At 39.3% G+C, this 24,667-nt stretch overlaps 1 protein-coding gene across 12 annotated transcripts in view; it reads right to left on the bottom strand.

Annotated features, from left to right (window-relative positions):
* The window catches only part of LOC108260972 (adhesion G protein-coupled receptor L3), a 338,157-nt gene that overhangs the window by 178,286 nt on the left and 135,204 nt on the right, over positions 1-24,667 (bottom strand). For all 12 annotated transcript variants that reach the window (XM_047152306.2, XM_017461737.3, XM_017461736.3 and 9 more), the window contains one exon: positions 13,587-13,800. In XM_047152306.2, the coding sequence (XP_047008262.1) occupies positions 13,587-13,800 (214 nt within the window). The remainder of the gene's footprint in view (positions 1-13,586; positions 13,801-24,667) is intronic.

Here is a 24,667-nt window from a genome sequence, read left to right on the forward strand (position 1 = left end):
TAAGACACAGAGAGAGAGAGAAAGAGAGAGAGAGAGAGAGAGAGAGAGAGAGAGAGAGAGAGAGAGAGAGAGTACAAAGAGCTTTTTTATGCAATGAAATGAAAATTCCACAAGATAGGCAGTGAGAGTGTTATTATACGTATTTGCTTTGCGGGTGTGTGAGGTATGCGCTATGGGGTCCAGTCGATAAGATGGACTACAATAGATGGGAAAAACATCCCACAGAGTCTCTGCATGCCTAATACAGGCCCAAAGGAAAATGCCAACACATCATGATAGGACAGGAGCTTGGTCGATTTTCACCGCTCATTCAAAACAACAACAACAACAACAACAACAACAAAAAATGCATTCAAAGTACACGGAAGGAACGAAAGCCAACGAACCTAGAAACCAGAGTAAATCAAATGACCGACAGTGTAACGAAAAAACTGATTTGGAACTTTATGGCGGTGAAACTAAAACCGAGAGTTGATTTGAGAGTATATAAAATGCAGCTCTTTGCTGTCAGGGAAAGCTCACGGCTGAGTACAGCCAACTTACTGGCCATAGAAAAGGGAAGGATGTAAAACCTTGGCAGATGCGTAGGCCGTTGAAGCCCAGTGAGGCAGGACAGAGGTGCACTTAGTTCTTCACTGAGAAACATTTCAACACAAGGAAAATATCCCTTAAATAAATGTACAAGGCGCATCTCAGATTTCCGCCAGTTGCTCTAGGAGGAGAAGCTGCAGATTATATTGCAGCTGTTGCTGTAAGGTTTGATGCAGTGTGGACTGGAAGACTACTGGGCATTGACGGGCCTGTTTTTCGTTGTTTTTGTTTTGCCCCGAAAGAATGACCAATATTGAGATGACATAAAACATGTGCTCTTATCAGAAAATAATTCCTGGTAAAAGAAAACATATCTCAAAGTGCTGTATTCCTCTTATACCATAGCCAACACAGACAATTTGTATTCATTTAAAAGATGGCATGCAGTTTTTATCCATTTTTAGTTACATTCTCCTCGGAAACTATTGGAACGGCAAGGCCAATTCATTTGTTTTTTGCTGTACACTGAAAACATTGCAGATCAAAAATGAATATGAGAAGAGAGTTTAGCATTTCAGCTTTTATTCCCTGGTATTTATATGTAGACGTGTTAAACAATATAGAACGTAGAACGTTTTGTATCAGACCACCCAATTTGGGCGAGCAAAAATATTGGATCAGGTGACTGACAGGTGTTTCTTGTCACCCAGGTGTGTTCTGTTAGATTGATTGTTTAAACAATAAATAGCTCTGAACATGTACTCTTGATTTTAGCCTTCACTTTCACCTGTAAAGACTGCATTTGTTGTTAAAAAGGATAAGGCAACATGAAGATCAGAGAGCTGTCTACGGGAGAAAAACAAGCCATTTTGGGAAAATCTATCAGAAGCATTGCAGAAACATTTTGCATAGCCAATACAACAATGTTCTGAAAAAGAAAGGAATCACTGGTTTACTGAGTAACAGAAAGCGAATGGGTCGGCCAAGGAAAAGAACAACAGCTAATGAGAGAAACATTGTGAGAGCTGTGCAGAAAAACAACATTCAGAGACATCACCAACAACCTCCACAGGGCAGGGGTGAAGGTATCACAATCCACCGTTCGAAGAAGACTTCAAAAGCGGAAATACAGAGGCTGTAGCACAAGATGCAACCACTCATCAGCATTAAGAACTGGAAAGCCATATTGGAATTCGCAAAGAAATACAGAGATGAGCCACAAAAGTTCTGGAACCAAGATTAACCGCATCTGTGAAACATGGTGGAGGTCGTGTCATGGATTGGGCTTGCATGACTGCTTCTGGAACAGTCTCACTAATCTTTATTGATGATGGAACTCATGATGGGAGCAGCAGAATGAATTCAGATGTTTACAGGAACATTTTGTCTGATAATTTACAGAGAAATGCATTGAAATGAATCGGGAAGCACTTCATCAAGCAGCAAGACAATGATCGAAAACACACTGCCGACTCAACAAAGGACTTTCTCAGGGGGGTAAAGTAGAGGGTTTTCGACTAGCCAAGTCAATCACCAGACCTTAACCCAATCGAGCAGCATTTCACCTCAGCACTAAAGAAGATCGTGATGTTGGTGCATCGCAGGCATGATGCAGTTATTGCAAGCAAGGGATATACAACCAAATATTAAGTGTTATTTACTTTAATTTACTTCAAGACTTATGTGTTCCTATATTTTCCTCACCTAAAAATTGGGTGGTCTCATACAAAAGATTCTATGTGTTATGTTGCTTAACACATCCACACGTAAATACCAGAAAATAAAAGATGAAATCCTAAACTCTCGTCTCATATCCATCGTTTCATCTCAAACTCAAATGTCTTTAGTGTATAGCACAAACACATGGATTGGCCTTGCTGTTCCAATAGTTTTGGAGGGGACTGTACAGTACATGTTGGCTTCAATATCAGGAGTGGTATTTATTTCAGACTGCCTCATATCGGCTTTGGCAAATTTGCCTTGAAATCCTGATGTGAATTGAGAGAAAGAGAGCGGGAAAAAGAGAGACAAGCATGACGACAAAAAAAAAAAATCAACATTCATATATTCATCATTGCAGCGCCTTTGTTATTTTATTAATACACAATATAGTGAGATACGGAGTGTGTGTGTGTGTGCGTGTGTGTGTGTGTGTGTGTGTGTGTGCGTGTACACACATGGGATTTGGGCTTAAACTATGTAGTAATGACAGAACACCAGAGTGCTTTTATTACTGCCATGTTTACTTTGCTCCTCAGAGAGATATACCCATTTCTCCTGTCAAAAGCTCTTTCCTCTGATGCCTCTTTTCATATCTGTCCTTTTGCCTGCCAAACCAATAACTCTGCTTTTTAAATTCCATTCTGTCAAATAAACACAGCCTGTGATATGACTTCCCAGCTAAAGATTCTAGGTTTAGGAGACATTTTTTCTGAAGTTTCTGGTTCAAGGGCCTTTCGGCTCAAACAGCGATCGGGTTTTCGATGTATTTCTACGTATATGAAAGTTTTCCGTGTTTGTTTTTTTTTTTTTTTTTAACGTGCTTTGTCATCTGTTTTATATAGAACACTGTAAACAATGTTCAATCATAAGTTACAGTATATACATACCCTACATTATGTACGTCTGATATGAGGATAGTGGATGAGAGTGTTGTCTAAGACTCTCACATCTGAACTTAAGATCTGGTGACTTTGAAAGCCGTAGAATTATATAAAGTTATGTCATTGTCATCCTCGTCAAACTATTCAGCGAACACTCGTGCCCTTTGGATGAGAACACTGTCATCCTGCAAGGGGACAAATATACCCAACTCATGCTTGTCAAATGCTTCTATGGCATAACAGAGCCACTGTTTCCTTTCATTTTTTTTGCATTTCCTTTATATGCTGTGTCTTTATTTAAACAGTTAGACTTTTCACTAATGTGTGGTAAACCTTCAGATGTCACATAGGAAGTCAAGAAATATAGATGGATGAGTCAACACAAGAATTTTAAGTATACGTACCCGAGTCTAGACCAGGACAATTTGGTGATTTCCCTGAAATGAACGAGCATTGAGCATGGAAATATGTTGGTGAGGTAAATCTATGGTCAACGAAGTAACCAATTTGTGACGACTCTCGTCCGCATATAGCAAAGTTTTCCTCGTCTCGTAGTGTTCAGGTGGAGGAAAACATATATATTCTTGAGAAAAGTAAACGTATTAGATCATCGGATAACTAACTACAGAGTTACCTGATCTGTTGTTAGTTAGCGTAGTAACATTAGTAGTAAGATACCTAGCCAGTTAGCTGAATTTGTCTAGAAGGTTATCTATCTTTGGTTTACCAACATTCAGCCATTAATTTGTCAATTTACGCTGTAAAACACTGAATGTATTCTAGTTATATATCAGTGTTTGTGCTTATAGGATATATTTTTATCAACCTCAATCTCACAGGTGATTCAAAATCATTTCCTGATTCGAAAATCTTGGGATGGTCAACAATGGAAACTTCTGGTGCGGGGTCTAAAAGCTTATTGAAAGGATGAGAAAAGGTCTGGGGGCAGTTAGAAAACCAAAGCATAGGGATATTCTGTATATTACATGTCCTTTCAACTCCCAAACTGTCACATATTAAGTAAGTGTTGGAATTGTTTTAATCAATTGTTGAAAAGTTTTAATCCACATGTGTATATCATGTTCAAGCTCAAAATCTTTTTTTGTTTGTTTTTGTCTGTTTTTAAACGATTTTAACAAGTCTGAAATCTCACAAGCTCAAAAGTATATTGACCCAGTTTTGATTCCAGGCATGTGATGAGAACTAGACAGGTGATGAGCCCACGATTTAAATTCTGGGAGCAAGCCTACTTTCAGAAACAGTTCATCTCTCTAAACCTCCTAATTTTATTCAGATATTTGTGTGTGTGTGTGTGTGTGTGTTTGTGTGTGTGTGTGTGTGTGTGTGTGTGTGTGTGTGTGTGTGTGTGTGTGTGTGTGTGTGTTTTTAAAGAAGCCTGCATTTCCTTAACCTTCTGAGGTTTGAACATCATTACATGGCTTAGAATTCATTAAAGGGTTTGCACCAAATTCCACTCCCATAAACCATTTTTTTGGTCAAATGTGCTGTAGTCTTGCTAATTCAGGGCCGTTTAAAAAAAAAAAAATAATAATAATAATAAATCTGTATGAATTTCAGGAAAGCAAAGCAGCCCAAAGTACCTATTTATAATTTTTTCTCCAGTGAAACTGATTATGGAGAGTCTAGACCTGAGGCTTTATTAGCTGGAGGCTGAAATTAGGCCCATGTGGTACACGTTGACCTCTGGATCCCAGGGTGCACAGGTAGTCCCGGTTTTTATATGTTTCACGTGTGACCCTTCGCTGCGCTGCCGTCCATTCCTTTGGCGTGTGTGCCTTTCCGTAATTACTTCAATATTCCAGACTCGAACGCGAATCACGTTCAAACAGATACGCAGGCCTGCGATTTATATGATGGATGTGAGCGAGTTCGTCTTATTTGGAGAGGTCATATGCAATAACTCAGGATAATTACATCAGATCAATGCAAGGGCTAATTCTCCTTATGCAGAGATGTCACTCGCTCACACGTCCAGTTTGCAGAAAAACACAAACCAGATGGCTTCGTGAGCGACAGAGCCTCTCAGACGTTTTCTTTTTCAATACACCACGTTTCGTTTTTTTTTCGGAGGAGATGCAAAACCCAGACGCAGTGCGAGATGACAAAAGGCAGTGGCGTGTTTGTTCTGTCTCCTCACATCACCAAATGGGCGCTAAGACCCTCCCGGTCCTCCAAAGCAAATATTCCGTTTAGGGTTTTTGGAGAGAATCTTGGCTTGGATATTGGAAAAAAAGGAAATGCCATCCTGTTTTGAGTATGTATCGATTTACAAACGTTATATCCATGGTAGGACGGAGGGGGAAAGTGGGTTGAGGATGGAAAGACATTTCTATCTCCATTCTCTCCTTTTCTCATCTCATCACAGTCAACTTCAAGGACGAGGCGCACCGCAAATATCCTCAGATGACCAAGACGTAGTCTTCTCTCTCACACAAAAGTCAATTTCTTAACTGTCAGTCTATTTGGTGTACATTGGGATGAAATATCAGGCTACAAAAACTATGGTGCAGCCTCTACTTTGATACAAAGGCACCAAAACAGACAGTTTGTCCATCCTGACATCAGTTGGCCAGTAAAATTGACCAAAACGGCATTACAGTTCGATGGATTTTTCACCATTGGTGCAGATCACACTAATCTTCTTGTTAAACCATTAAATCCCCAGCTTTATATTCATTTGTTCATATTAAAGCACCTCAAACATCACTTCTATAAAAATTGTTCAGTAACTACATTAAAACTAATAGGAAAGGTGTATAGTTATGAGACCGAGGAATGAAACTCTATACGTTTAGTTTTTTTGTACATTTGTAGCTTCTTCGGTCATTTGTCATCTTGAAAAGGGACTGAAGAAAGCAGGAGTGCCAGCCAAGCCCTGGACATGATCCAGAATGGATCTATATACCGTATTTCCAACCTCGTCAAGTTCGCCTACACCACCCCGTTGCTACACTCATTGCTCTGACTTCCTGTAGTTGCCCGCATCAGAAAACATTCTCTGACAGTTCTATTAGACCCTTGCCTGCTTTTACTAGCATGAGGATATGGTTTCAATGGAGACGCTAACGTACTTCTTGAAGTCATGAATGCAAAATGTAGCAGGCAAATATGTGTGCTTCGAACTGCATACAATACAGTACACAATATGGCCAAAAGTTAATGGACACCTAACTATCATGTGCTTGTTGAACATCTCATTCCGGATTTAGTCCCCCTTTCCTGTTATAATGTCCTCCACTCTTCTGGGAGGGCTTTCTATAAGATTATGGAATGCGCCTGTGGTCATTTGCCAATTCAGCCACAAGAGCGTTAGTGAGGTCAGACACTGATGTCAGACGAGGAGGCCTGGGGTGCGGTCGGCGTTCCATTTCATCCCTAAGGTGTTCAGTGGGGTTGAGGTCAGGGCTCTGGGCAGGCCGCTCGAATTCATCAACTCCAACCTTCATAGAGCTCGCTTTGTGCACAGAGGCCTTGTCGTGTTGGAACAGGTTTGAGCCTCTTCATTCCAATGAAGGGAAAGTGTAACGCTACAGCATAGAAAGACATCCTACAAAATTGTGTGCTTCCAACTTTCTGGCAACAGTTTGGTGAAGAACCACATACGGTACGAGTGTAATGGACAGGTGTACACAAACTTTTGGTCTTACAATTTTAAAATCATATCGGCCAGAAGATAATTTATTCATTTACTATAATAGCAGCTGTGACAGTAGTGTTAAAAACATGCTGTTTAACAAGTAACATATAATACTTGATATGAGGAGGCTTTCTGTAAGGAGATGTTTATTTATAACTTATGAAAGGAGTCTCCAGGATGAGTGCGTTATCCCTTTTCTGTAGAAAGCAAGTCTTCAAGAGTTTTTCGATCACTTTTTTTTTCCCCCCAGCGAAAATTTTACAGAAACAAAAAGAGAGGTAGGGGATGGAATGACTATCATAACATACTGTACGTGAAAACAGGAATGAACTTTACACAACATTAAGTATAACTATAAATGGATAAAAATATATGCTGTTTGTTAATAAAATGTAAATAAATAAACAAATAAATCCCCAATAATAATAATAATAATAATAATAATAATAATAATAATAATAATAATACATTAATTATTAATTGCAAATTCTCAGTGGTATGAAAGGAACACAATGTTTCGGGACCAGATGTTTCTGCAGTTTCTTTTACTTCATTTGACCTGTACTATATGTATGCGTGATGATAGAGAAACGCTTCTCATCCACTGCCTCCTTCTCGCTTTCAGAACCATGCATTTAATGCAAAACGGTTGTAGCTGGGAAAAAAAAACAAAAAACGTGATATTTCATTGGATGGTTTTATGAGACACAGATCTGGCAGAACACTTAAAGAAATTTTCAAGCATCTGATTTGATTTAGTGCAGAGAAAAAAACCCCAAGAGAGAGCTCTGCCTGTCTTTCTCTCTCTCTCTCTCTCTCTCTCTCTCTCTCTCTCACACACTCACACACATACACAAGCATACAGATGAAGACACGTGCACAAGAATTGACACCCAGTCTCTCTACACTCTCACAAAAACGCAAGACAATTTACATAGAAAGAGAAAATAGAAAGGACTTGCTAACTCTGTGTGTGTGTGTGTGTGTGTGTGTGTGTGTGTGTGTGTGTGTGTGTGTGTGTGTGTGTGGCAACATGGCGGCAGAACCTAACATGAGCCCAGACTCATCACTGCTGCCATCGTTTATGTAGACAAGAAGATAATAAACATGGCTTTTGTATGATTGTTACTAGTGCTAATTTGTCTTATTGAGACAATTAAGCTGGCTTTTAAAGCCTCTCTTGATACAGGAAGTGGGTGTGTGTGTGTGTGTGTGTGTTTGATCCTGCCATGCAGTAGCTGATATATGGGTTTGATATTGGTTGTAACTACTGCTCATGAAGACCTCTGAGTCTGGAGAGAGAAACAGAGCGTGAATGTTGATTTCAATTATCATTTTCAAGTGGCATACTCCAGCACGGCTAGGTGAGGGAGAATGTAATCAACCATGGCAATAACATTAACATTTGCGACCCAATCATGCAGAAAAGAAAGGTATTGAAATATAAAAAGAGTTGCTATTTTGGCAGACATTGCTCTGATCTGTGGCTACGCACAATGCTAAGGTTCTCTTCTACTCCATCTATCAGTGGAAAGGGATCACCACAGGACGACTACAAAACATATTATTTGGGTATTGGGTCGTTCTTAGCATGGCACAGAATTTTTCATGGTCCACCTTTGCTAACAAGAAAACCCTAGCATGCAGAAAGAGAGAATAAATAAATAAATAAATAAATAAATAATCACCACTAGCATACGTTGGTGGATGTTGTTGTTTTTCCCAATAGTGAGAAAACTGCGAGAAGAAAAAAAAACCTCCTCCATTTTCCAACCTGGGACCACAGTCCAGCCTTCTTGTTTTCCATTGGCTCGTAAGACCGAGCCTTTTTGAAGTGCAGAGGTGCAGAAAACTATCAGATTGCGACCTTTACGATTCTGAAGGTTGTGGCTAGAAGAGTGTGTTTTCTACTTGGTTGATAAGACTGATCCTTTTTACTGAGCCAGTGGACTAAATCGGCGCAAACTAAAAGTAACCACTACCAGTTGCAAATGGTAGTGGTTTTCACACGTCCTGGGTCCTTTCCCCTTCGGTGAGTTGGTTTTTCCATTTGATTTCCTTAAGCATTCGGTTCACTGGTGATGTAGCTTAAAAAAGCATTGACATCTAGTTGCTTGTCTAACGTTTGTGTACTACAGTTAATTAGTCCCTAAATAGTGTGTAGTCATCATCCAGAATGACATAACTAGCTATGAAACTAAGGCTAACTATCATGTTAACTGTAAAAGCTAGCTAAACCTCACCACACAAACAGACACACACACAATTACTCATAAAAAAATACACGAAATAAATAACAAAAAAGATATTCTACGGTATGTTCCGATTTTAAGCTCATTTTAAAGGGTGTTAACTGTAGCATGAATAAAGAAAACTTGAATGTACTTTAGCGCAGCTGTGATCATTCAGAAAATACGACACTAACATGCTGTCTTTAGCCATTCCTTTGAGTCTATAGTACTGAAAATGCAACATCGATATTTCTGCAAAACAGTTCCTGAATTTGGGAAAAGTGGTGAAAAATGAAGTTGTGTTCCATCCATCCATTCATTTTCCATACCGCTTATCCTACACAGGGTCGTGGGGGAGCCTGGCGCCTATCCCAGGGAACTCGGGGCACACGTTCACACACTACGGACAATTTGGAAATGCCAATCAGCCTACAACACACGACTTTGGACTGAGGGAGGAAACCGGAGTACTCGAAGGAAACACCCGGAGCATGTAGAGAACATGCAAACACAGAGGTGGGATTTGAGCCCGCCTACCACCCCATCAACTATCACACCCCACCCGGCCACCCCCCAGGCTCCAAACCCTGGAGCTATTCATTTTAACCACAAACATCTTCCGGCAATTCTACCAAACACTAATATGAGATCTAGCTAGGAGACAAGTAGACTCGCAAAAGGGTCTGGTATATTTCGATAAATGCAGCCAGAAACTTCCTCCTTTCATAGGAAGTGGCCATGGTAGACAAATGTTTCCTGTCATTTTCTCATCATTAAGTGCTTCACAAAATCCTCTTTAACAGCTTTTAAAGATGGAACTCGTGAACAGTTTTGATTCGAGTAACAAAATCTTTCTCCAGCATGCTTACTGTGTCACAGCGTTCAAAAGATCGCTTTCCCGGCATTCGCGAGAATACGCGTATACATGGAGGTACAGAGAACAATCAGATTACATCCTTTGAGCTTCTGGAGGTTGTGGCCAGAAAAGTGTGCCAAAGATATCAGACTTTATAATGTTTCTCTCTGGCTGGAAGAACAGTTTGATCCATCACGTTTCAACAGATTTAGGACCTCAAACTGTCTTGCGTTTTACAATCCGCCTTTGGAACAGGAACGGATTTCAGGAGCGAATGCTTCCCGACCACGCTGACTACCTAGAGAGCTGCCCTCGATTTAACAACTGGACAGGACCGGTCCTTCGACGCTCTCGGAGCACTGCTGAACTTAGCAGACGGGACCTGACACGTCGGCTCCAGTCAGTTACTGACCTATATGCTAGGTTTACCCGATAAAATGATGTTGGCGACTCCAACAAGTGAAATCGAAATACATCTATTTTAGTCCATACTGTGAAGAAAATGGACAAATGCTCCGAGACGGAAAAAAAAATCCCAAAACAAAACGAAAGGCTTTTCATAGGATTTCACCATCCCTACTGCAAAAAAACGAATCCTGGAAACTATTTGCACATTGATTCATGGTCCGAATAGTTTCCCCTGCACCTTAAATCATGTCTGACAAACACACACACACACACACACACACACACACACACACACACGCAAATCCCCAGCTGTGAGGAATCATCCCATGACATTTTAAACAGCTGTAAGGGAACTCACGCCAAACCAACAGGCTCATCATCTATGAAAATATCTTGGCAGTGAAGCCTGTATATGCTGCTTGCTCACTAACTAATTAAAATGAAATCTTGAATATGCATTCAATAATTTTGGGGATTTTCTTCTTCATCTTCTTCTTATTGTTATTATTATTATTATTACTACATTTTATACATACTTATATATCTGCATTATATCTGCTTGTTTAGTGCACTAATGCTGAAAATCCCAGTACTTAAGACATCATGTTTGGGTGTGAAATCAGTATTGACAGGCGCGAGTCCTCAGTGGTGTTGACGGCCTTCACTTCACATAAGCACTACCCTTTGATATTAGCACCTCCGGTTAGCTTTGCGATGCTGGATTTGCGAATGTGTGTGTGTGCGGTTTGTATGAGCACTGCCAGGACAGTCGCGAGAACTCGGACAGGTGGCCCGCGGCCTGGAAAACTGACTCGATTCCCACTGGAGTTCAAATCCATGCTAGGAAGAGCAGCATTTCCGGACAGACCTATCAGATAGCAAGTCCATCCAACTCATGATTGAGAAAGAGCCACACCAACGGAGTAGAACGATCCCGGTTTAAACTTACATTCCTGTAGCGTCTGGTTCAATGATGTAAAAGCTCAATCTGAAGGTAAACAAGACACAAACGACTAGACGACAGAAAAGAACCGTGACTTAAAGGATGTTAAATCCGGCACGTGTCTCTACCCACGTGCTTTATTTATTTATTTATTTATTTATTTGTGTCTGACAGAAGATCTCTCTCCAGCAATTCACTAGTGTAAAGCTCAGCTTTACCAACCCACAGAAGTTCCTTTGAAAAGCTTTTCTTTCTCTCTGTGTGTGTGTGTTTGGATAGTTCCTTCCTTGTCTTCTCTCTAATAGGCTTACACGGTGAGAAGGATCCTAGCAACAGCTGCGGCAGGCGTTCGAGTCCGGGGGCGCCGTTAGCCGATCTCGCGTGGCGTTATAGTTCGCTTTTCATTCCCTCACATGCTAATGAAGCAACATGGTGAGCGCTGTTCACACACATACACACAAAAAAAAATCCCAAAGATCTTCTGCTCAGTCTGTAGTGAAGACATCATAGTACACAGTCTTTAGCTGCATATCAATAATGCAGTAGGAGTTTAGGGCTTGTATAATAGTCTCTCACTCCGGTTTGGGGAGCAGATATAAGAACAGGATATTTGTTGTTAGCACTACTTGTTGACTGTGGTGTTGTTTTTGTTGCTAAGCATTTGTAGGGTAGGTTTATATGGGAGTGTTTGTGCAGCAGCGGAACACACAAAGGATCAATTCTCTCACACACAGTCTCTCTGTCTGTAACCTGTATCTAAAGCCAAGTGCCTGTTTTAGCAGGCTGGCTAGTGCTTTACCGAGTGACGCCATCAATCTGCATTCTTCTCGTCACTTGTTGTCTTTCTGCATCACCAGCTGTTGGACACGCTGCTATGACATCGTTGTGTGTGGTCAACCATAAGGAACTTTCCTTGTGTGTGGTTTGCACACGTTATCATGAACTCGATGTCAAATACGGACTCCACGCGTAAAAATCCAAAACTGGATTTTTGTAAAACAGCCCATAGAGGACTGAAAGGATCCTTGAGGAGGCGTGTATTCCAGTTTCGAATAATAAAGCTAACATACATATTGTTCAATGTCCTGTCCGGTTCACTTATATTAACCCCCCAGCTAGCATTAGCAGTGAAAATGATGACATTTATCAAAAGGATTTATCATGCCCTAAATGGTGTTTGTGATTGGTTAGTGACTGTTAGTGGCGATGGTTATTAGCGCATATATATATATATATATATATATATATATATATATATATATATATATATATATATATATATAATCCTGTCAGAATTTCTGTCAGGTTAGTTTATATTATCCAGCAAGATAGTCCATACAGAATTTGCGATTGTCGTGGCCAAAAATACTTGATTTTTCAGCGACTTTTATCAAAAGTGTGGATTTTTTCTTGCAGAAAACTACACGAATTGGCGAAATCGTGATCATCCTGCACTCATATCTGACGCACGTGAATCGAAGAGGGCTTTGGCTGAACGTGCCTCGTGATGACGTCACATGACGTGTCTTGGCCAAAATTTGTAGAAAATCTGCCAGGATTTTGAAACATTTCAAGCTCCTCCAAATATTGCGGAGCTTGCTTGAGTTTACATTCTGTTCTGCGATCCTGGAGGGACTGGCAAGCTCAAATACATGAGAATAAAGAACCCTATTACTTCCTTCTTCCTATTTTAAGAATCTGAACTGAAATCAAAATAACTGCTAACCAATGATGACCTCCAACACAATATAGTGTTATGTATGTATTTCTCAATGTCAGGCTTTAGCATCTTCGTGAACTTTCAAGGATTTCCAAAGTCACTCAGGACAAAATACCTCAGCCATGAAAACAACTGACCCACGCAACCAGATCCTAATCATTTCCCAAGTGCAACAGAGCAAGTTCACAACCCAGACCTCAGCTTCAATTTGAAAAAGTGGCTTAAAGCTTTAAAATGTGGGATTTTCTGGGTTTAAACTCCATTTACTGATGACTGCAGGACCTTTAGAAATCCAGCGTTAATCAGCACACATCAGTGTCGATAATCTGGTTGCTTTTTAACTGGCTTATCTTAGCTGGACACAATTGATCTGAATGCATGCAGTAGGGTAGTGTGTATGTAAGGTTTGTTAGACACGTCATCCCAAGCCTTTCTCGAGCAATAACATAGATGTTGGCCAGAATGTAGATAAATAATGCCTATGATTGAATCGATACTGAATAAATAGTCAAAGAGATCAGAACTTCTGTACCAGTTTGCTCAGAGACTATGAAAACCAACAGTGGCATCTTGAGCCTCTACAAGATCCACAGGCTATTTACACGTTTCTTCTGCGTTCTGACGTGCGTTTGATACCTCTGGCTCATGATCTTGTAAGCGTCTGGAAGGTAGCAACGCGTGTTCTCCATCTGCGCAGGGTCGGCGTCACAGATCTTGTCGTCCGTGCGTCCGTAGTTGGCGCTCTCGATCATGATGACGTCAGTGCCGGGACAGCGCAGCTCGATGGGGTAACTCTCACATGATAGCTCTCGCCGCACCACGGCCATGGGCACAGGGGCACGGCTAAACGCTGCACACACAAACACAGAGACAGTGTTATATTACTATTTGTATAGAAAACTAGGGTAGAAAAAAACGAGAATGTACCCCACAGTGGTACTTCAGGTCCTATTATGTACCTCACTAATGTTTATGTTCCACTAACTAAAGATACAAGGCATGTATCCTACAGTGGGGCATGCATTATATCGTAAACCTCCAATTAGCCGTTTTGTAGTTTGTTCCGCAACGTATAAAATGTTAAGCTAATTTCAACAGTGGTCAGTCCTTAGGGTGAAATTTTTTTTAAACTGTATGAACAGTATTGGTAATGCATTTCTAGGTCCTTTAGCTAAAGATACAAATATGAATAGCACCCTAGTGACAAGTGTTTATAAATTAAAACTGTAAATTTGTATGTGTGAGTGTTTCCTGAGGGACTCCATTAGGAAGCAAAGAACCTCTGAGGAACCTTTTTATTTTCTTTCCTAGTAGATTTTACAATTTCACATTTAGGAATACTACCTGGAAAAGTAGAAGAGTTTCCTGCAAGGTTAGCCAAATAGCCATAGCTAACATAAATATTACTTTATAATCCTGTCAGAAATCCTGTCAGGTTAGCATATAACATCGGGCTAGAATGAGCAGTGAAATCGATTTATGAATACGACTTAAAAATCCTGACAGGTTAGCTTATACGTATCAACTGTCTATCTGACATTAGCAGAGAGAACGATAAGTAAAATTTGGACATGACTTAAAAATCCTGTCAGAAATCCTTTGTTTAAGCTTATATTAGCAATAAATGTTATCAATGTGAATGATTAGCATTTGTAAATGTGACTTTACAAATCCTGTTCGAAATCCTGTCAGATTAGCTTGCGTAAGCCAGCAAACTACTGTTAAGGGTGAAAATCATTAACAATTTATAAATATGACTTAGAAATCCTTTCAGAAATTTGCTTGGGTTAGCATATATCAACCATCTAGCTAACATTTATTAGTTAAAATGCTAGACAAATATCCCTGTCGGGAATCCTGTTTGATTCACTTATATTAGAAATAAATGTTCCAGCATTTTAGCATCTATAAATATGACTTTAAATAATCCTGTCAGAAATCCTGCCAAGTTCCCTCAAATTAGCCAGTGAGCTAGGGTTAATAGTGAAAATGATTAACATTTGTGAAAATGACTTACAAATTATGTCAGAAATCCTGTCAGGTTAGCTTATATTAAAGTGCACCTATTATGGTTTTTCAGATATTACCTTTCATGTAGTGTGTTATAGAGCTGCTTTAAATGTAAAAAGTCTGCAAAGTTTCAAAAATCAAAGCCCATATATATATATATATATATATATATTTCATCAGGTTAGGGTATATCAACCATCTAGCTACCATGAACAGAGAAAATGCTAGATAACAATAAACAATCCTGTCAGAAATCCCACTTGTTTGGCTTATATTAGCGGTGAGTGTTAGAAGTGTGAATTGTTAGCATTTATAAATAAGACTTCATAAATATTGTCAGTTTCGCTTATGCTAAGCATGTAAACTAGCATTATCAGTCACAATAATAGACGTTCATGAATAAAACGTACCCTGTCCGAAATCCATTTTGTTTATATTAGCAGCTATATTCCTGTACCTTTAGTCAGAGGACCTAGACATAGTATAGCACTGTGGCTTTCCTGCTTATACAGGTTAAAAGTGACAAATATTTGTACCTTAAACTTTTAGTGTTTCTTTTTTCCCCAACTAAGTCACTCCATTATAGCTATTATTACTATGGCTGTTTATTTATTGCTAGTGATTGTTTGTTTTGAGTCACAGATTGAAAGATGGGACAGAACAGCAGTAGGAGACATGATTGAAAACACTTTCAAACTTTGAGGAGTTAATAGATTATTCACAACACAGCATTTTTTTTTTTTTTTATCAAACTGCACATGATGAACAAATCACACTCAATGCTAATGTGTGTGACTGTGTGTGTGTGTGTGTGTGTGTGTGTGTGTGTGTGTGTGTGTGTGTGAGTGCGTGTGTGTGAGTGCGCTCTCGGCGTCTCTTTGATTGTCTCAGTCCGTTAATATTACACTGTACATCTATCTGAGCAGTCTAATTTCCCACATGCTGCACAAACTATTCATTCTCATCTGTGGCTACAAGCACCAGAAATCATTTCATTTCTCTCTCTCTCTCTCTCTCTCTCACACACACACACACACACACACACACACACAATGGTTTGTCTTACTATTCTTCTGAGGACCTCCCATTGACATCATTATTATGACATGCAGCTAATTAATGCTATGCAACATCTAAACCTAACCATAAAATTAACTTCGGTAACCAAAAGGAAACCGTTTTGACTTTTTAAATAAAAACCTGCAGATGAAACCCCCCCCACACACACACACACAGGCGCCAAAAGACATTCACAGTACCACTTATTATATGCAGTATATATAGCAAAAAGGGGATAATGAGTCTCACAGTGATACAATATTAATCACTGGAGTAAAGCTCTTAAAGATGGCATTAGTGTCTCTCCGTTTCACCAGACACTTAAACATCACCTTCAGCAAAGCACTCAAACGTACAAATTGCCTCTCGGCAGAGAGAGTTGAAATTACAATTAAAAAACTGCAGTAAACTGACAACAAGCTCAATGTACCATGAATGTGGGTAGAAAGAAAATGAGAGCGCCGTAACTTCAGAACCTCTCGTTTCTCCTCCCCGTGTTCATTTTCACCAATCAATTGGCGCGTGTTAGTCTTTCGTGGTGTGAACATCTACAGTTTGTTATGGATCAATATGCATCACTGAAAGAAAATATGTTCACAGACGCTGAAGAATTCGATAACAACTTCGCTTGCAGATGCTCGCCTGGCTGGAAAAGTCTTTCTGCAATTTAAGGATTCATTTTGAAATCGAGATGTGATCAAACAAACAAGCAACAAGAGGCACGGCTATGGAGGGCAGGAACATTTTAAATGCAACTCTCTGGCTAGCATTTTGGCCACTGGTAATTTCAAGCTAATTTTAAAAAAAAATAAAAATACATAGGCAGGCTACATTGGAGATAGGGTTGCATTATCAGACGTGATTGGGAGGGAACATTAGAATATTAGACTACGGTTGCTTCGATGGCCTTGGGACTGCAATTACCACATGCAGTTTTGCACTTAGGTTTCCTTTAGTGAACAGTGGGACTAGTTCAACAAACAGACTTCATGTACAAACCATAATGAACTTTCTTTTACTTTCACACTATCCGTTGTTACCCAGATGAGGACGGGTTCCCTTCTGAGTCTGGTTCCTCTCAAGGTTTCTTCCTCATATCATCTTAGGGAGTTTTTCCTCACCACCGTCACCACCGGCTCGCTCAATAGGGATAAATTCACACACTTAAAATCTGTGTCCTGTGTTTATATATTTCTGTAAAGACAATGTCTATTGTTAAAAGCACTATACAAATCAAATTGAATTGAAGCACAGGGATTCAAACCCTCAATCCTGGAGGTGCAAAGCAAACATGCTAACTGCTAATCCACCTTTCCACCCCCATTGCCATCCATCATATGAATAAATCTCCTCTGTAATGGGTGTTAAAAAAAATTAGAAGTAAAAAAATTAATTCAAAAAAGAACTGAAAAAGAATTACTGCAACCAATGTGGTTCACTAATTCAGAAGTTTAAACAGCAATAACAAAACCACAAAAATTAAACAAAAAATGTTAAATAAAAAAGTAAATGAAGTTAAAAAAAAATGAAAGTGTAAGAATATTTTTCTAAAAATAACAAAGGGTAAAAATATTATTTCTTTTTGATTTGTTTTGTTTTATGGCAAGTGCGTATGTTTAATCTAACCTTATCTAAAATTATGCTGTACGTGTCTCAATCATTAAGAATCTTTCTAATATTATGGTATTTGATTTCCTAAAGATGTAAAAAATAAAATAATTTGTTATACACTGTGCAAAAATGGATTGTAGATTGTACGTACTGCAATGTTAAAGTGTCTGGCTCACTCAGTTACCTTCCATAAAGGTGAACAAATGGGCAGCAGGGTGGCATTTCTGTTGCAGCTGCTGCTATTGCTGTAACCTGTGGTATTGTTATTTTGACCTGTGCTCATTATTCCTACTGCTCGGACCTGATTTATTTTTTATTTTTCTTTCAATTTGAAAAGATCTAAAGTATTTGTTTTTTTCCTCATCAGTCTGGGTCTTTTTTCCCCACTTTGTGCAAGTTTCGACAGGTCTCAAGATCTGGTGAAGATTGGACAAAATTTGGAGGAGGGGTAGCAAAATTGGCACTTAGATGGAAGCATTGTCGGCATGTTATTATAACTTTTGACCAGTAAGTGGCGCTGTCAAGAAATTTGTTGCCTAGCCTCAGAGCATGGTCCTGAATGTGCCTACAAAAGTAGCGAAAAAACTCTTTTTGACTAAATCAAAGATGGTCGACAGGAATGTACACTTGAATTTCAGATGCTGGTGTGTGTGCATGTCAGCATACTCCAGGGAATTACAAGAAAAAGGAACTGTGCTTTTAGCACAAATTCTTCAAATGATATAAGGAAAAAAAATAAGTCATTACAGTACTTGACCACAATGTGGCACAGTCACAAAGTCAACCTATCAAGTTATGCAAGATACTTATCAAGTTTTGTGATGATTCGTAAAGGAATTGCTTAGATTGTTTGTTTGTTTGTTTGTTTGTTTGTTTTGCATTTGCCAGTACGTTACAGGAGAACGGTTTTGAATATCAAAATTCCTTTGAGCCAAATTTCCTGTTTGGTGCCATCGCTGTCATATTGGCCAAGATGGCATGTGCTCAATTTGGTAATGATTGGACAAAATTTGTAGGAGGAGTAGAGAAAAGGAAAAAAAAACAATTTTTGACAAAATCCAAGATGGCGGAAAATCTAATTCATGACCAGAAACGGACTTCCAAATTAGGCCCAAGTTTGACCCGATGGTGGCGCCAGAGCATTAGCTGCACTTGGTCCAAATTTGTTCAGATGTTCCTTAGACCCTCCGCAATCAGTGTGCTAAATTTCACAACTTTTTACCAGACAGTTCTATGGGCTGCCATAGACACCCTAGCCAGAAGAAGAAGAAGAAAAGGTAGAATAACAACAGGGTGCCTACGCACCTTGGGTGTTTGGCCCCTTAATAATAATAATTATGATGATGATGATGATGATGATGATGATGATGATTATCATTATTATTATCGTTATTATTATTTCATTTAAAAATTATATTAAAAATTCCAAGTCAAAGATTTTGATTTGGCTTGATTTTCCTCTCAGTCGGGCCACTTTGGAGAAAATAGAAAAGCTCAGTATCAGTTCAGCATAAACCGCAGTTTCAAAAAAATGTAATGTGCATTTGCATAACACACTCATGTGCAGTTCTATAGACTATAGATGGCAATTTTCTTGCCTCACTGATTCTCAAATAGTCACAGTATTTATGAAGAAGCACACTGATTGCCCCTCTTTCTCTCTGTGTGTGAGCGTGTGAGTGTGTGTGTGTGTGTGTGTGTGTGTGTGTGTGTGTGTGTGTGTGTGTGTGAGAGAGAGAGAGAGAGAGAGAGAGAGAGAGAGAGAGAGAGAAATCAGCCCCAGATTAGTGAGGTTTCAATCAGATTAGAGAGGTTCGAATAATTTGGTCAGAAGAAAATAGCTCTTCGTGTGGTCATTGCAAACTGAAGCAGCTCTCAACATTCAACTATCCCCCCCCCCCCCCCCCCTCTCTCATTCTTCTTACCCTTCCACCCTGAGACCAGGAGTGACATTTAAAAGTCATCAACACAATCTTATGGGCCACACACACACACACATCAGCCCAAGGGCCTGGCCTTCATTATCTCACACACAAAAGGGAGGAAAACTGTTGAAATAAATGGCTGAGGGATTTACTTTCCTCTCTCTCTCTCTCTCTCTCTCTCTCTCTCTCGCTCTCTCTCTCTCTCTCTCTCTCTCTCTCTCTCTCTCAGAGGATGCATGTCTGACGACTCTTTCTGCATTGTGACATGAACGACAGCCTCAGACAATAATAGCGCAGGCCGTCCGTTTGTTCCTTAACCACTCGGTTTAAACAGACTGCAGCAGGAACGCGGCGCTCTTGTACGCTCATCACACTAAACACGCTTCAGAGAGCGTCTCACACCGGATAGCATTAACTTTCACCCTTTTATAGTGAGATATTGTTAAATAATAAACACTCTCACTATTAATAGGAACTTTCATCAGTCAAACAATCACACATTTCTATAATCCACACAAGTTTTCCTTGCACACCTGAAATACTTCAATATATTCATATTTGTTTATGTTTGCCTTCAGCTTTGTCTTTTTATCTTGTAAGCCACTTATTTATCCATCTACTAAACATTTTAAGATGTTTACATACCCAAAAATCTGCTGAACAAGTTTCAGTGACTAAAATAATGTTCCCCCCATGTGTGTGTGTGTGTGTGTGTGTGTGTGTGTGTGTGTGTGTGTGTGTGTGTGTGTGTGCGCGCATAGGGCAGCTGATTTAAGCCTCTTTCATGCTTAAACCCCAGGACATTATTGGCATGTGTTATACCTTATATGGTAATGTTTAAACTTTGCACTATTTCCACTATTTTACTTTGACTCGTGGAATGGGCAGAAATGATATTTTGTCCTCAACATGATGGCCAACAGCTCTTTCACTTATCTCATTTTCTTCTTTTTCTCGGTGAAATTTGCCTCTCCTGCTATACTGTCGCTTCACTGTGCTCATGTTTAAATCAGCTGCATGAAAATACATCAGTGTGTTTTTCTCAAAAATGTATCTTAAGAAACGCTTCTCAACATTTGTACTAGATCTTCACACTTGACCTAGTATGAAGACATATGGCAACGATTAATTTATCTCCAATTGTCTGATAGGCAAAACTACTATTTTCTACTATTCCATCCATCCATCCATCTTCTACCGCTTATCCTTCTTCAGGGTCACGGGGAAACCTGGAGCCTATCCCAGGGAGCATGGGGCACAAGGTAGGGTACACCCTGGACAGGGTGCCAGTCCATCACAGGGCACAATCCATACACACTCACACACCCATTCATACACTACAGACACTTTTGGTCATGCCACTCAGCCTATCATGCATGTCTTTGGACTGGGGGAGGAAACCGGAGTACCCGGAGGAAACCCCCGCAGCATGGGGAGACCATGCAAACTCCGCACACACAGGGCCACGGTGGGAATCAAACCCCCATCCCTGGAGGTGTGAGGCGAACGTGCTAACCACTAAGACACCGTGCGCTATTTTTTTTAAAAAAAAGTTTAAGCTTTAACTTTGACATTACAAAAAAAAAGTCATATCACATGACCAGGAAGCGCTGTTTGGACATGGCATGGTGTAGTTCATTCATCATCAGGACTCTCAAAAATATCTTACATTTTTCAATATTTAGGCAACATTTTATTAACAAGTTAATATATTTTGATTATGCTGTTAAATGTTAATATGTCATTGTTGCCATATGGCAACAGCATGTGATAACAGAACTGTGGTCTGTGCAGTCATGAACTGAAAGACCTACAAAGACAAGGCTTCTCTAACAGTATATTTACACTGTTTCACATTCAACCTAAGGAAAACAGTTGTAATTTCAGACATTTTGCAATTTCACCTTATTTTCTAAATGTTATGTTTCAAGAGAACGAATTAAAAAGGAACTTCAACCAAAACATGTTTGTATGTATTTTTGTAGGAGTGAGTAAATCCATCCATATACTTTTTCCAACTGTAATTTCTTTCTAGAAGATATAACTTTTACATGCTTATGAGGTGGCAAAAAAAAAACCCTATGCAATTTATAATCTGTAAAATCCAGTAATCTCGTTCATTTTGTGTTATTTCTGACTATATGATACTTTCCACTGCTGCACACTGTTGCAAGGTACATCCTGTCATGTTTTATTCATAATTTACTTCTTAGTTTAATAATATGAATCATGAACTAATGGCAGCTATTTTTCCTGCTTCTGAACACAACTAGGCTACTGTTTGTTCGTTGAGTAACTAAACCTAGCTGTGACCTAACTAAACTAAACCTAACTAAATAAGCTAGTTTATTATAATCGCAGAATGTTCTGGCAATCCAACATTCAAACATATTCGCAAATGTTACACTTCAGTCAGAGTGACAGTTTGGTCTGTGGTGTTTCTCAAACCTTTTATGGACCGGAATGCCATTCCTTACATCGAGAAAGCAGAACTGTCAAACTTCAAATGTTTTGTTGAGTCATCACTCAAAAATAGGCAAAAAGAGTTTTTCTACCCGAATAAAAATGGCACAAATGGCAGATGATCCAATCAACTTATAAATCTGGAATGACGGACAGCTGCATAGGTGTTTGAACTGCGTTGTGATATTAACTGACTCCATTGGAAGCCCCGCCCCCTTCCATCCATTTCACGTTAGACATGTTTTGGCTGGTGCTCTCGTCTCAGCTCGATTTTCCCACTTGAAGAATGCACTAACGCGACATCCACGCTTTCTCTCAAGGTTAATGGAGAACGTTTTGAGTACATTAATGTGAACCAAAATCAATTAACGTCTTCAACTTAGCTAACACTGAGAAAGTATACACCATAGGTAACATCAGTTAGCTATATTTATTAAGGATCCACCAATAAACCAGTGAAAACATTTTACGAGTTACAAGTTATTTATTAATATATATATATATATATATATATATATATATATATATATATATATATATATATATATATATATATATGTGTGTGTGTGTGTGTGTGTGTGTCTGTGTATCTGTGTGTATATATATATATATATATATATATATATATATATATATTCCTGTCCTTAAGGCTATCGATTCTTCCTTGTCAGGGTTACGAGGTTTGAGAAGGACATACGCAGTACCGCTCTCAAATTTGGCCAAAATACGGAGATGGATTTGTTTTAGACAGTGTCCAAGCATATTACCTACCAAGGGAGCAGCCTAATGATTGAAACGCAACCACTGTTTCCATTGTACTGTAGAGTTTAGTCTCAAATCTAAAAAAAAATACAATACACTGTGGAATCCAAGCCTTTATTGTAAAGTCATCATTTATGAAATCGGGCCGCTGAACAGATTTGTAATCCGACACCGTTTTTGCATGAGGACCACCATGGGGAGAGCTTTTAAATTTTTAAGGTGACATATTGTAAAGCTGTCAAGTTAAATCAAATCCAGGACGAGGCTAAAATACATGCAGCCGGTATTGTAACTCTTCTCTTTCTGTCTCTCTAACTGGCCACAGGAGTCCATATGAAATAGTGCACGGGATTTAAGTTCTCTAAGGCAATATTAAACATATGGAACCCATATCTGACTCGTCATGTGCTTCAGAGAATGGGTTTCTCATTTCAGCCTCTTTCTTTTTTTTTTTTTTTTTTTTAACTATACAGGCTTCAGAGTGATAAAACAGACAGACTGAAATTCTGTCTGTGTGTGTGTGAGAGAGAGAGTGAGAGTTTAAGCTCATCACAGAGACATGGTAAATGCTCTCTGTGTTCACAATGAACAGAAAGCGAGTGTAAGTGCGTGTGTGTTTGTATGACAAGTGCATAAGATGATTTAAGCTCATCAGACAGACATGGTAAACAGTGTCTTTACCTCTTATCGCGAGGTTCATGCTGTTCTGTAGAGACAGAATGTGAGTGAGAGCTTGGGTGTGTATTAGCCAGTGAAAGCGCAGCAGACGGGAACGATAAACACTGTCTTCACCCCTCGCCGCTGCGCTCGCAGTGTCCTGCAGAGGTGCTGATTAATTAACGCATGAATCAAAGTGTCCTGATTATAGAGGAAGCCGAGGCGCCCACTTTCTCAGAGCTTAACAGTCCAACAACATAGCCGTTTAATCCACCCTTTTCGAAATAATCTTAGTTGTAGCACATCAAGCTAACTCGTTAAACACAAACTGAATATACATATTATGTTTTAGGTTTCATACTCGCTTCAGTGGCAGATTAGAATCACTGCAACTTCTTCCAAGGTTTGTTTTTCTTCGTAATGTCCATGTATACATTTAGTGACGGGTACAATGGGTATATGGGAACTAAGTGCAAAGTAGGAACTAAAGTTCTGAGTGGGGAACCAATGAAACGTTGGACCTCATATACAACATGAGAACATGAAAGAAGGAATCATTCGAGCCAGTTGTTTGTTTTGTAGCTTTACTGATTTATACCTAATTTGCATATAATTGAAATAAAATCTCAATTGTAATAATAACTTCCCCGATAGTTCCCAGTGCGATAAGTGGTGCTTTTGTATGTTTTGTTCTTTGATTGTTTCGAGATGTCTACATATTTCCACGTCATGCACCTGGTCCTTCTGTGTTCTTGCTTCATGCCGTCTAGTTATTCTGTGAGCGTGTTTTTTGTTTGTTGGTTTATTAGTATATGGTTATTATTCAAAACCTCCGTGCAATTATTTCCTGGTTTCGTGTATTTCCTGAGTTTGTTATCATGCAATTCAGATGTGACCATCACGGAAATCGAGGCTCCCTGTTGAACACGTACGTAGAAAATGAAGTCGTTCGTCGCTTTTTTACTTGCTAGTGTAAGCGTAAATGTAGTGTAACCAGTGGGGGTGCTAGAAATGTGGACGTTTAGGCTAGTACTTGGGGAAATTTTAGACAAATGAACAGTTCAAGAGTTACTGCGATAATTCAGAGTTCTTCAAATGGACAACTAAATAACAGTATGCGGTCTAAAATGTAAACTGAAGCCCAAAACCTGAAGAAACAAAAAAAGCCAGATTCAATTAACAGCAAAATTGCATCAGGTTTTTTTTTAAAAAAAACATATATCATGTTTA

The sequence above is a fragment of the Ictalurus punctatus genome, chromosome 29, assembly GCF_001660625.3.
Source record: "Ictalurus punctatus breed USDA103 chromosome 29, Coco_2.0, whole genome shotgun sequence".
Classification (NCBI taxonomy): domain Eukaryota; kingdom Metazoa; phylum Chordata; class Actinopteri; order Siluriformes; family Ictaluridae; genus Ictalurus; species Ictalurus punctatus.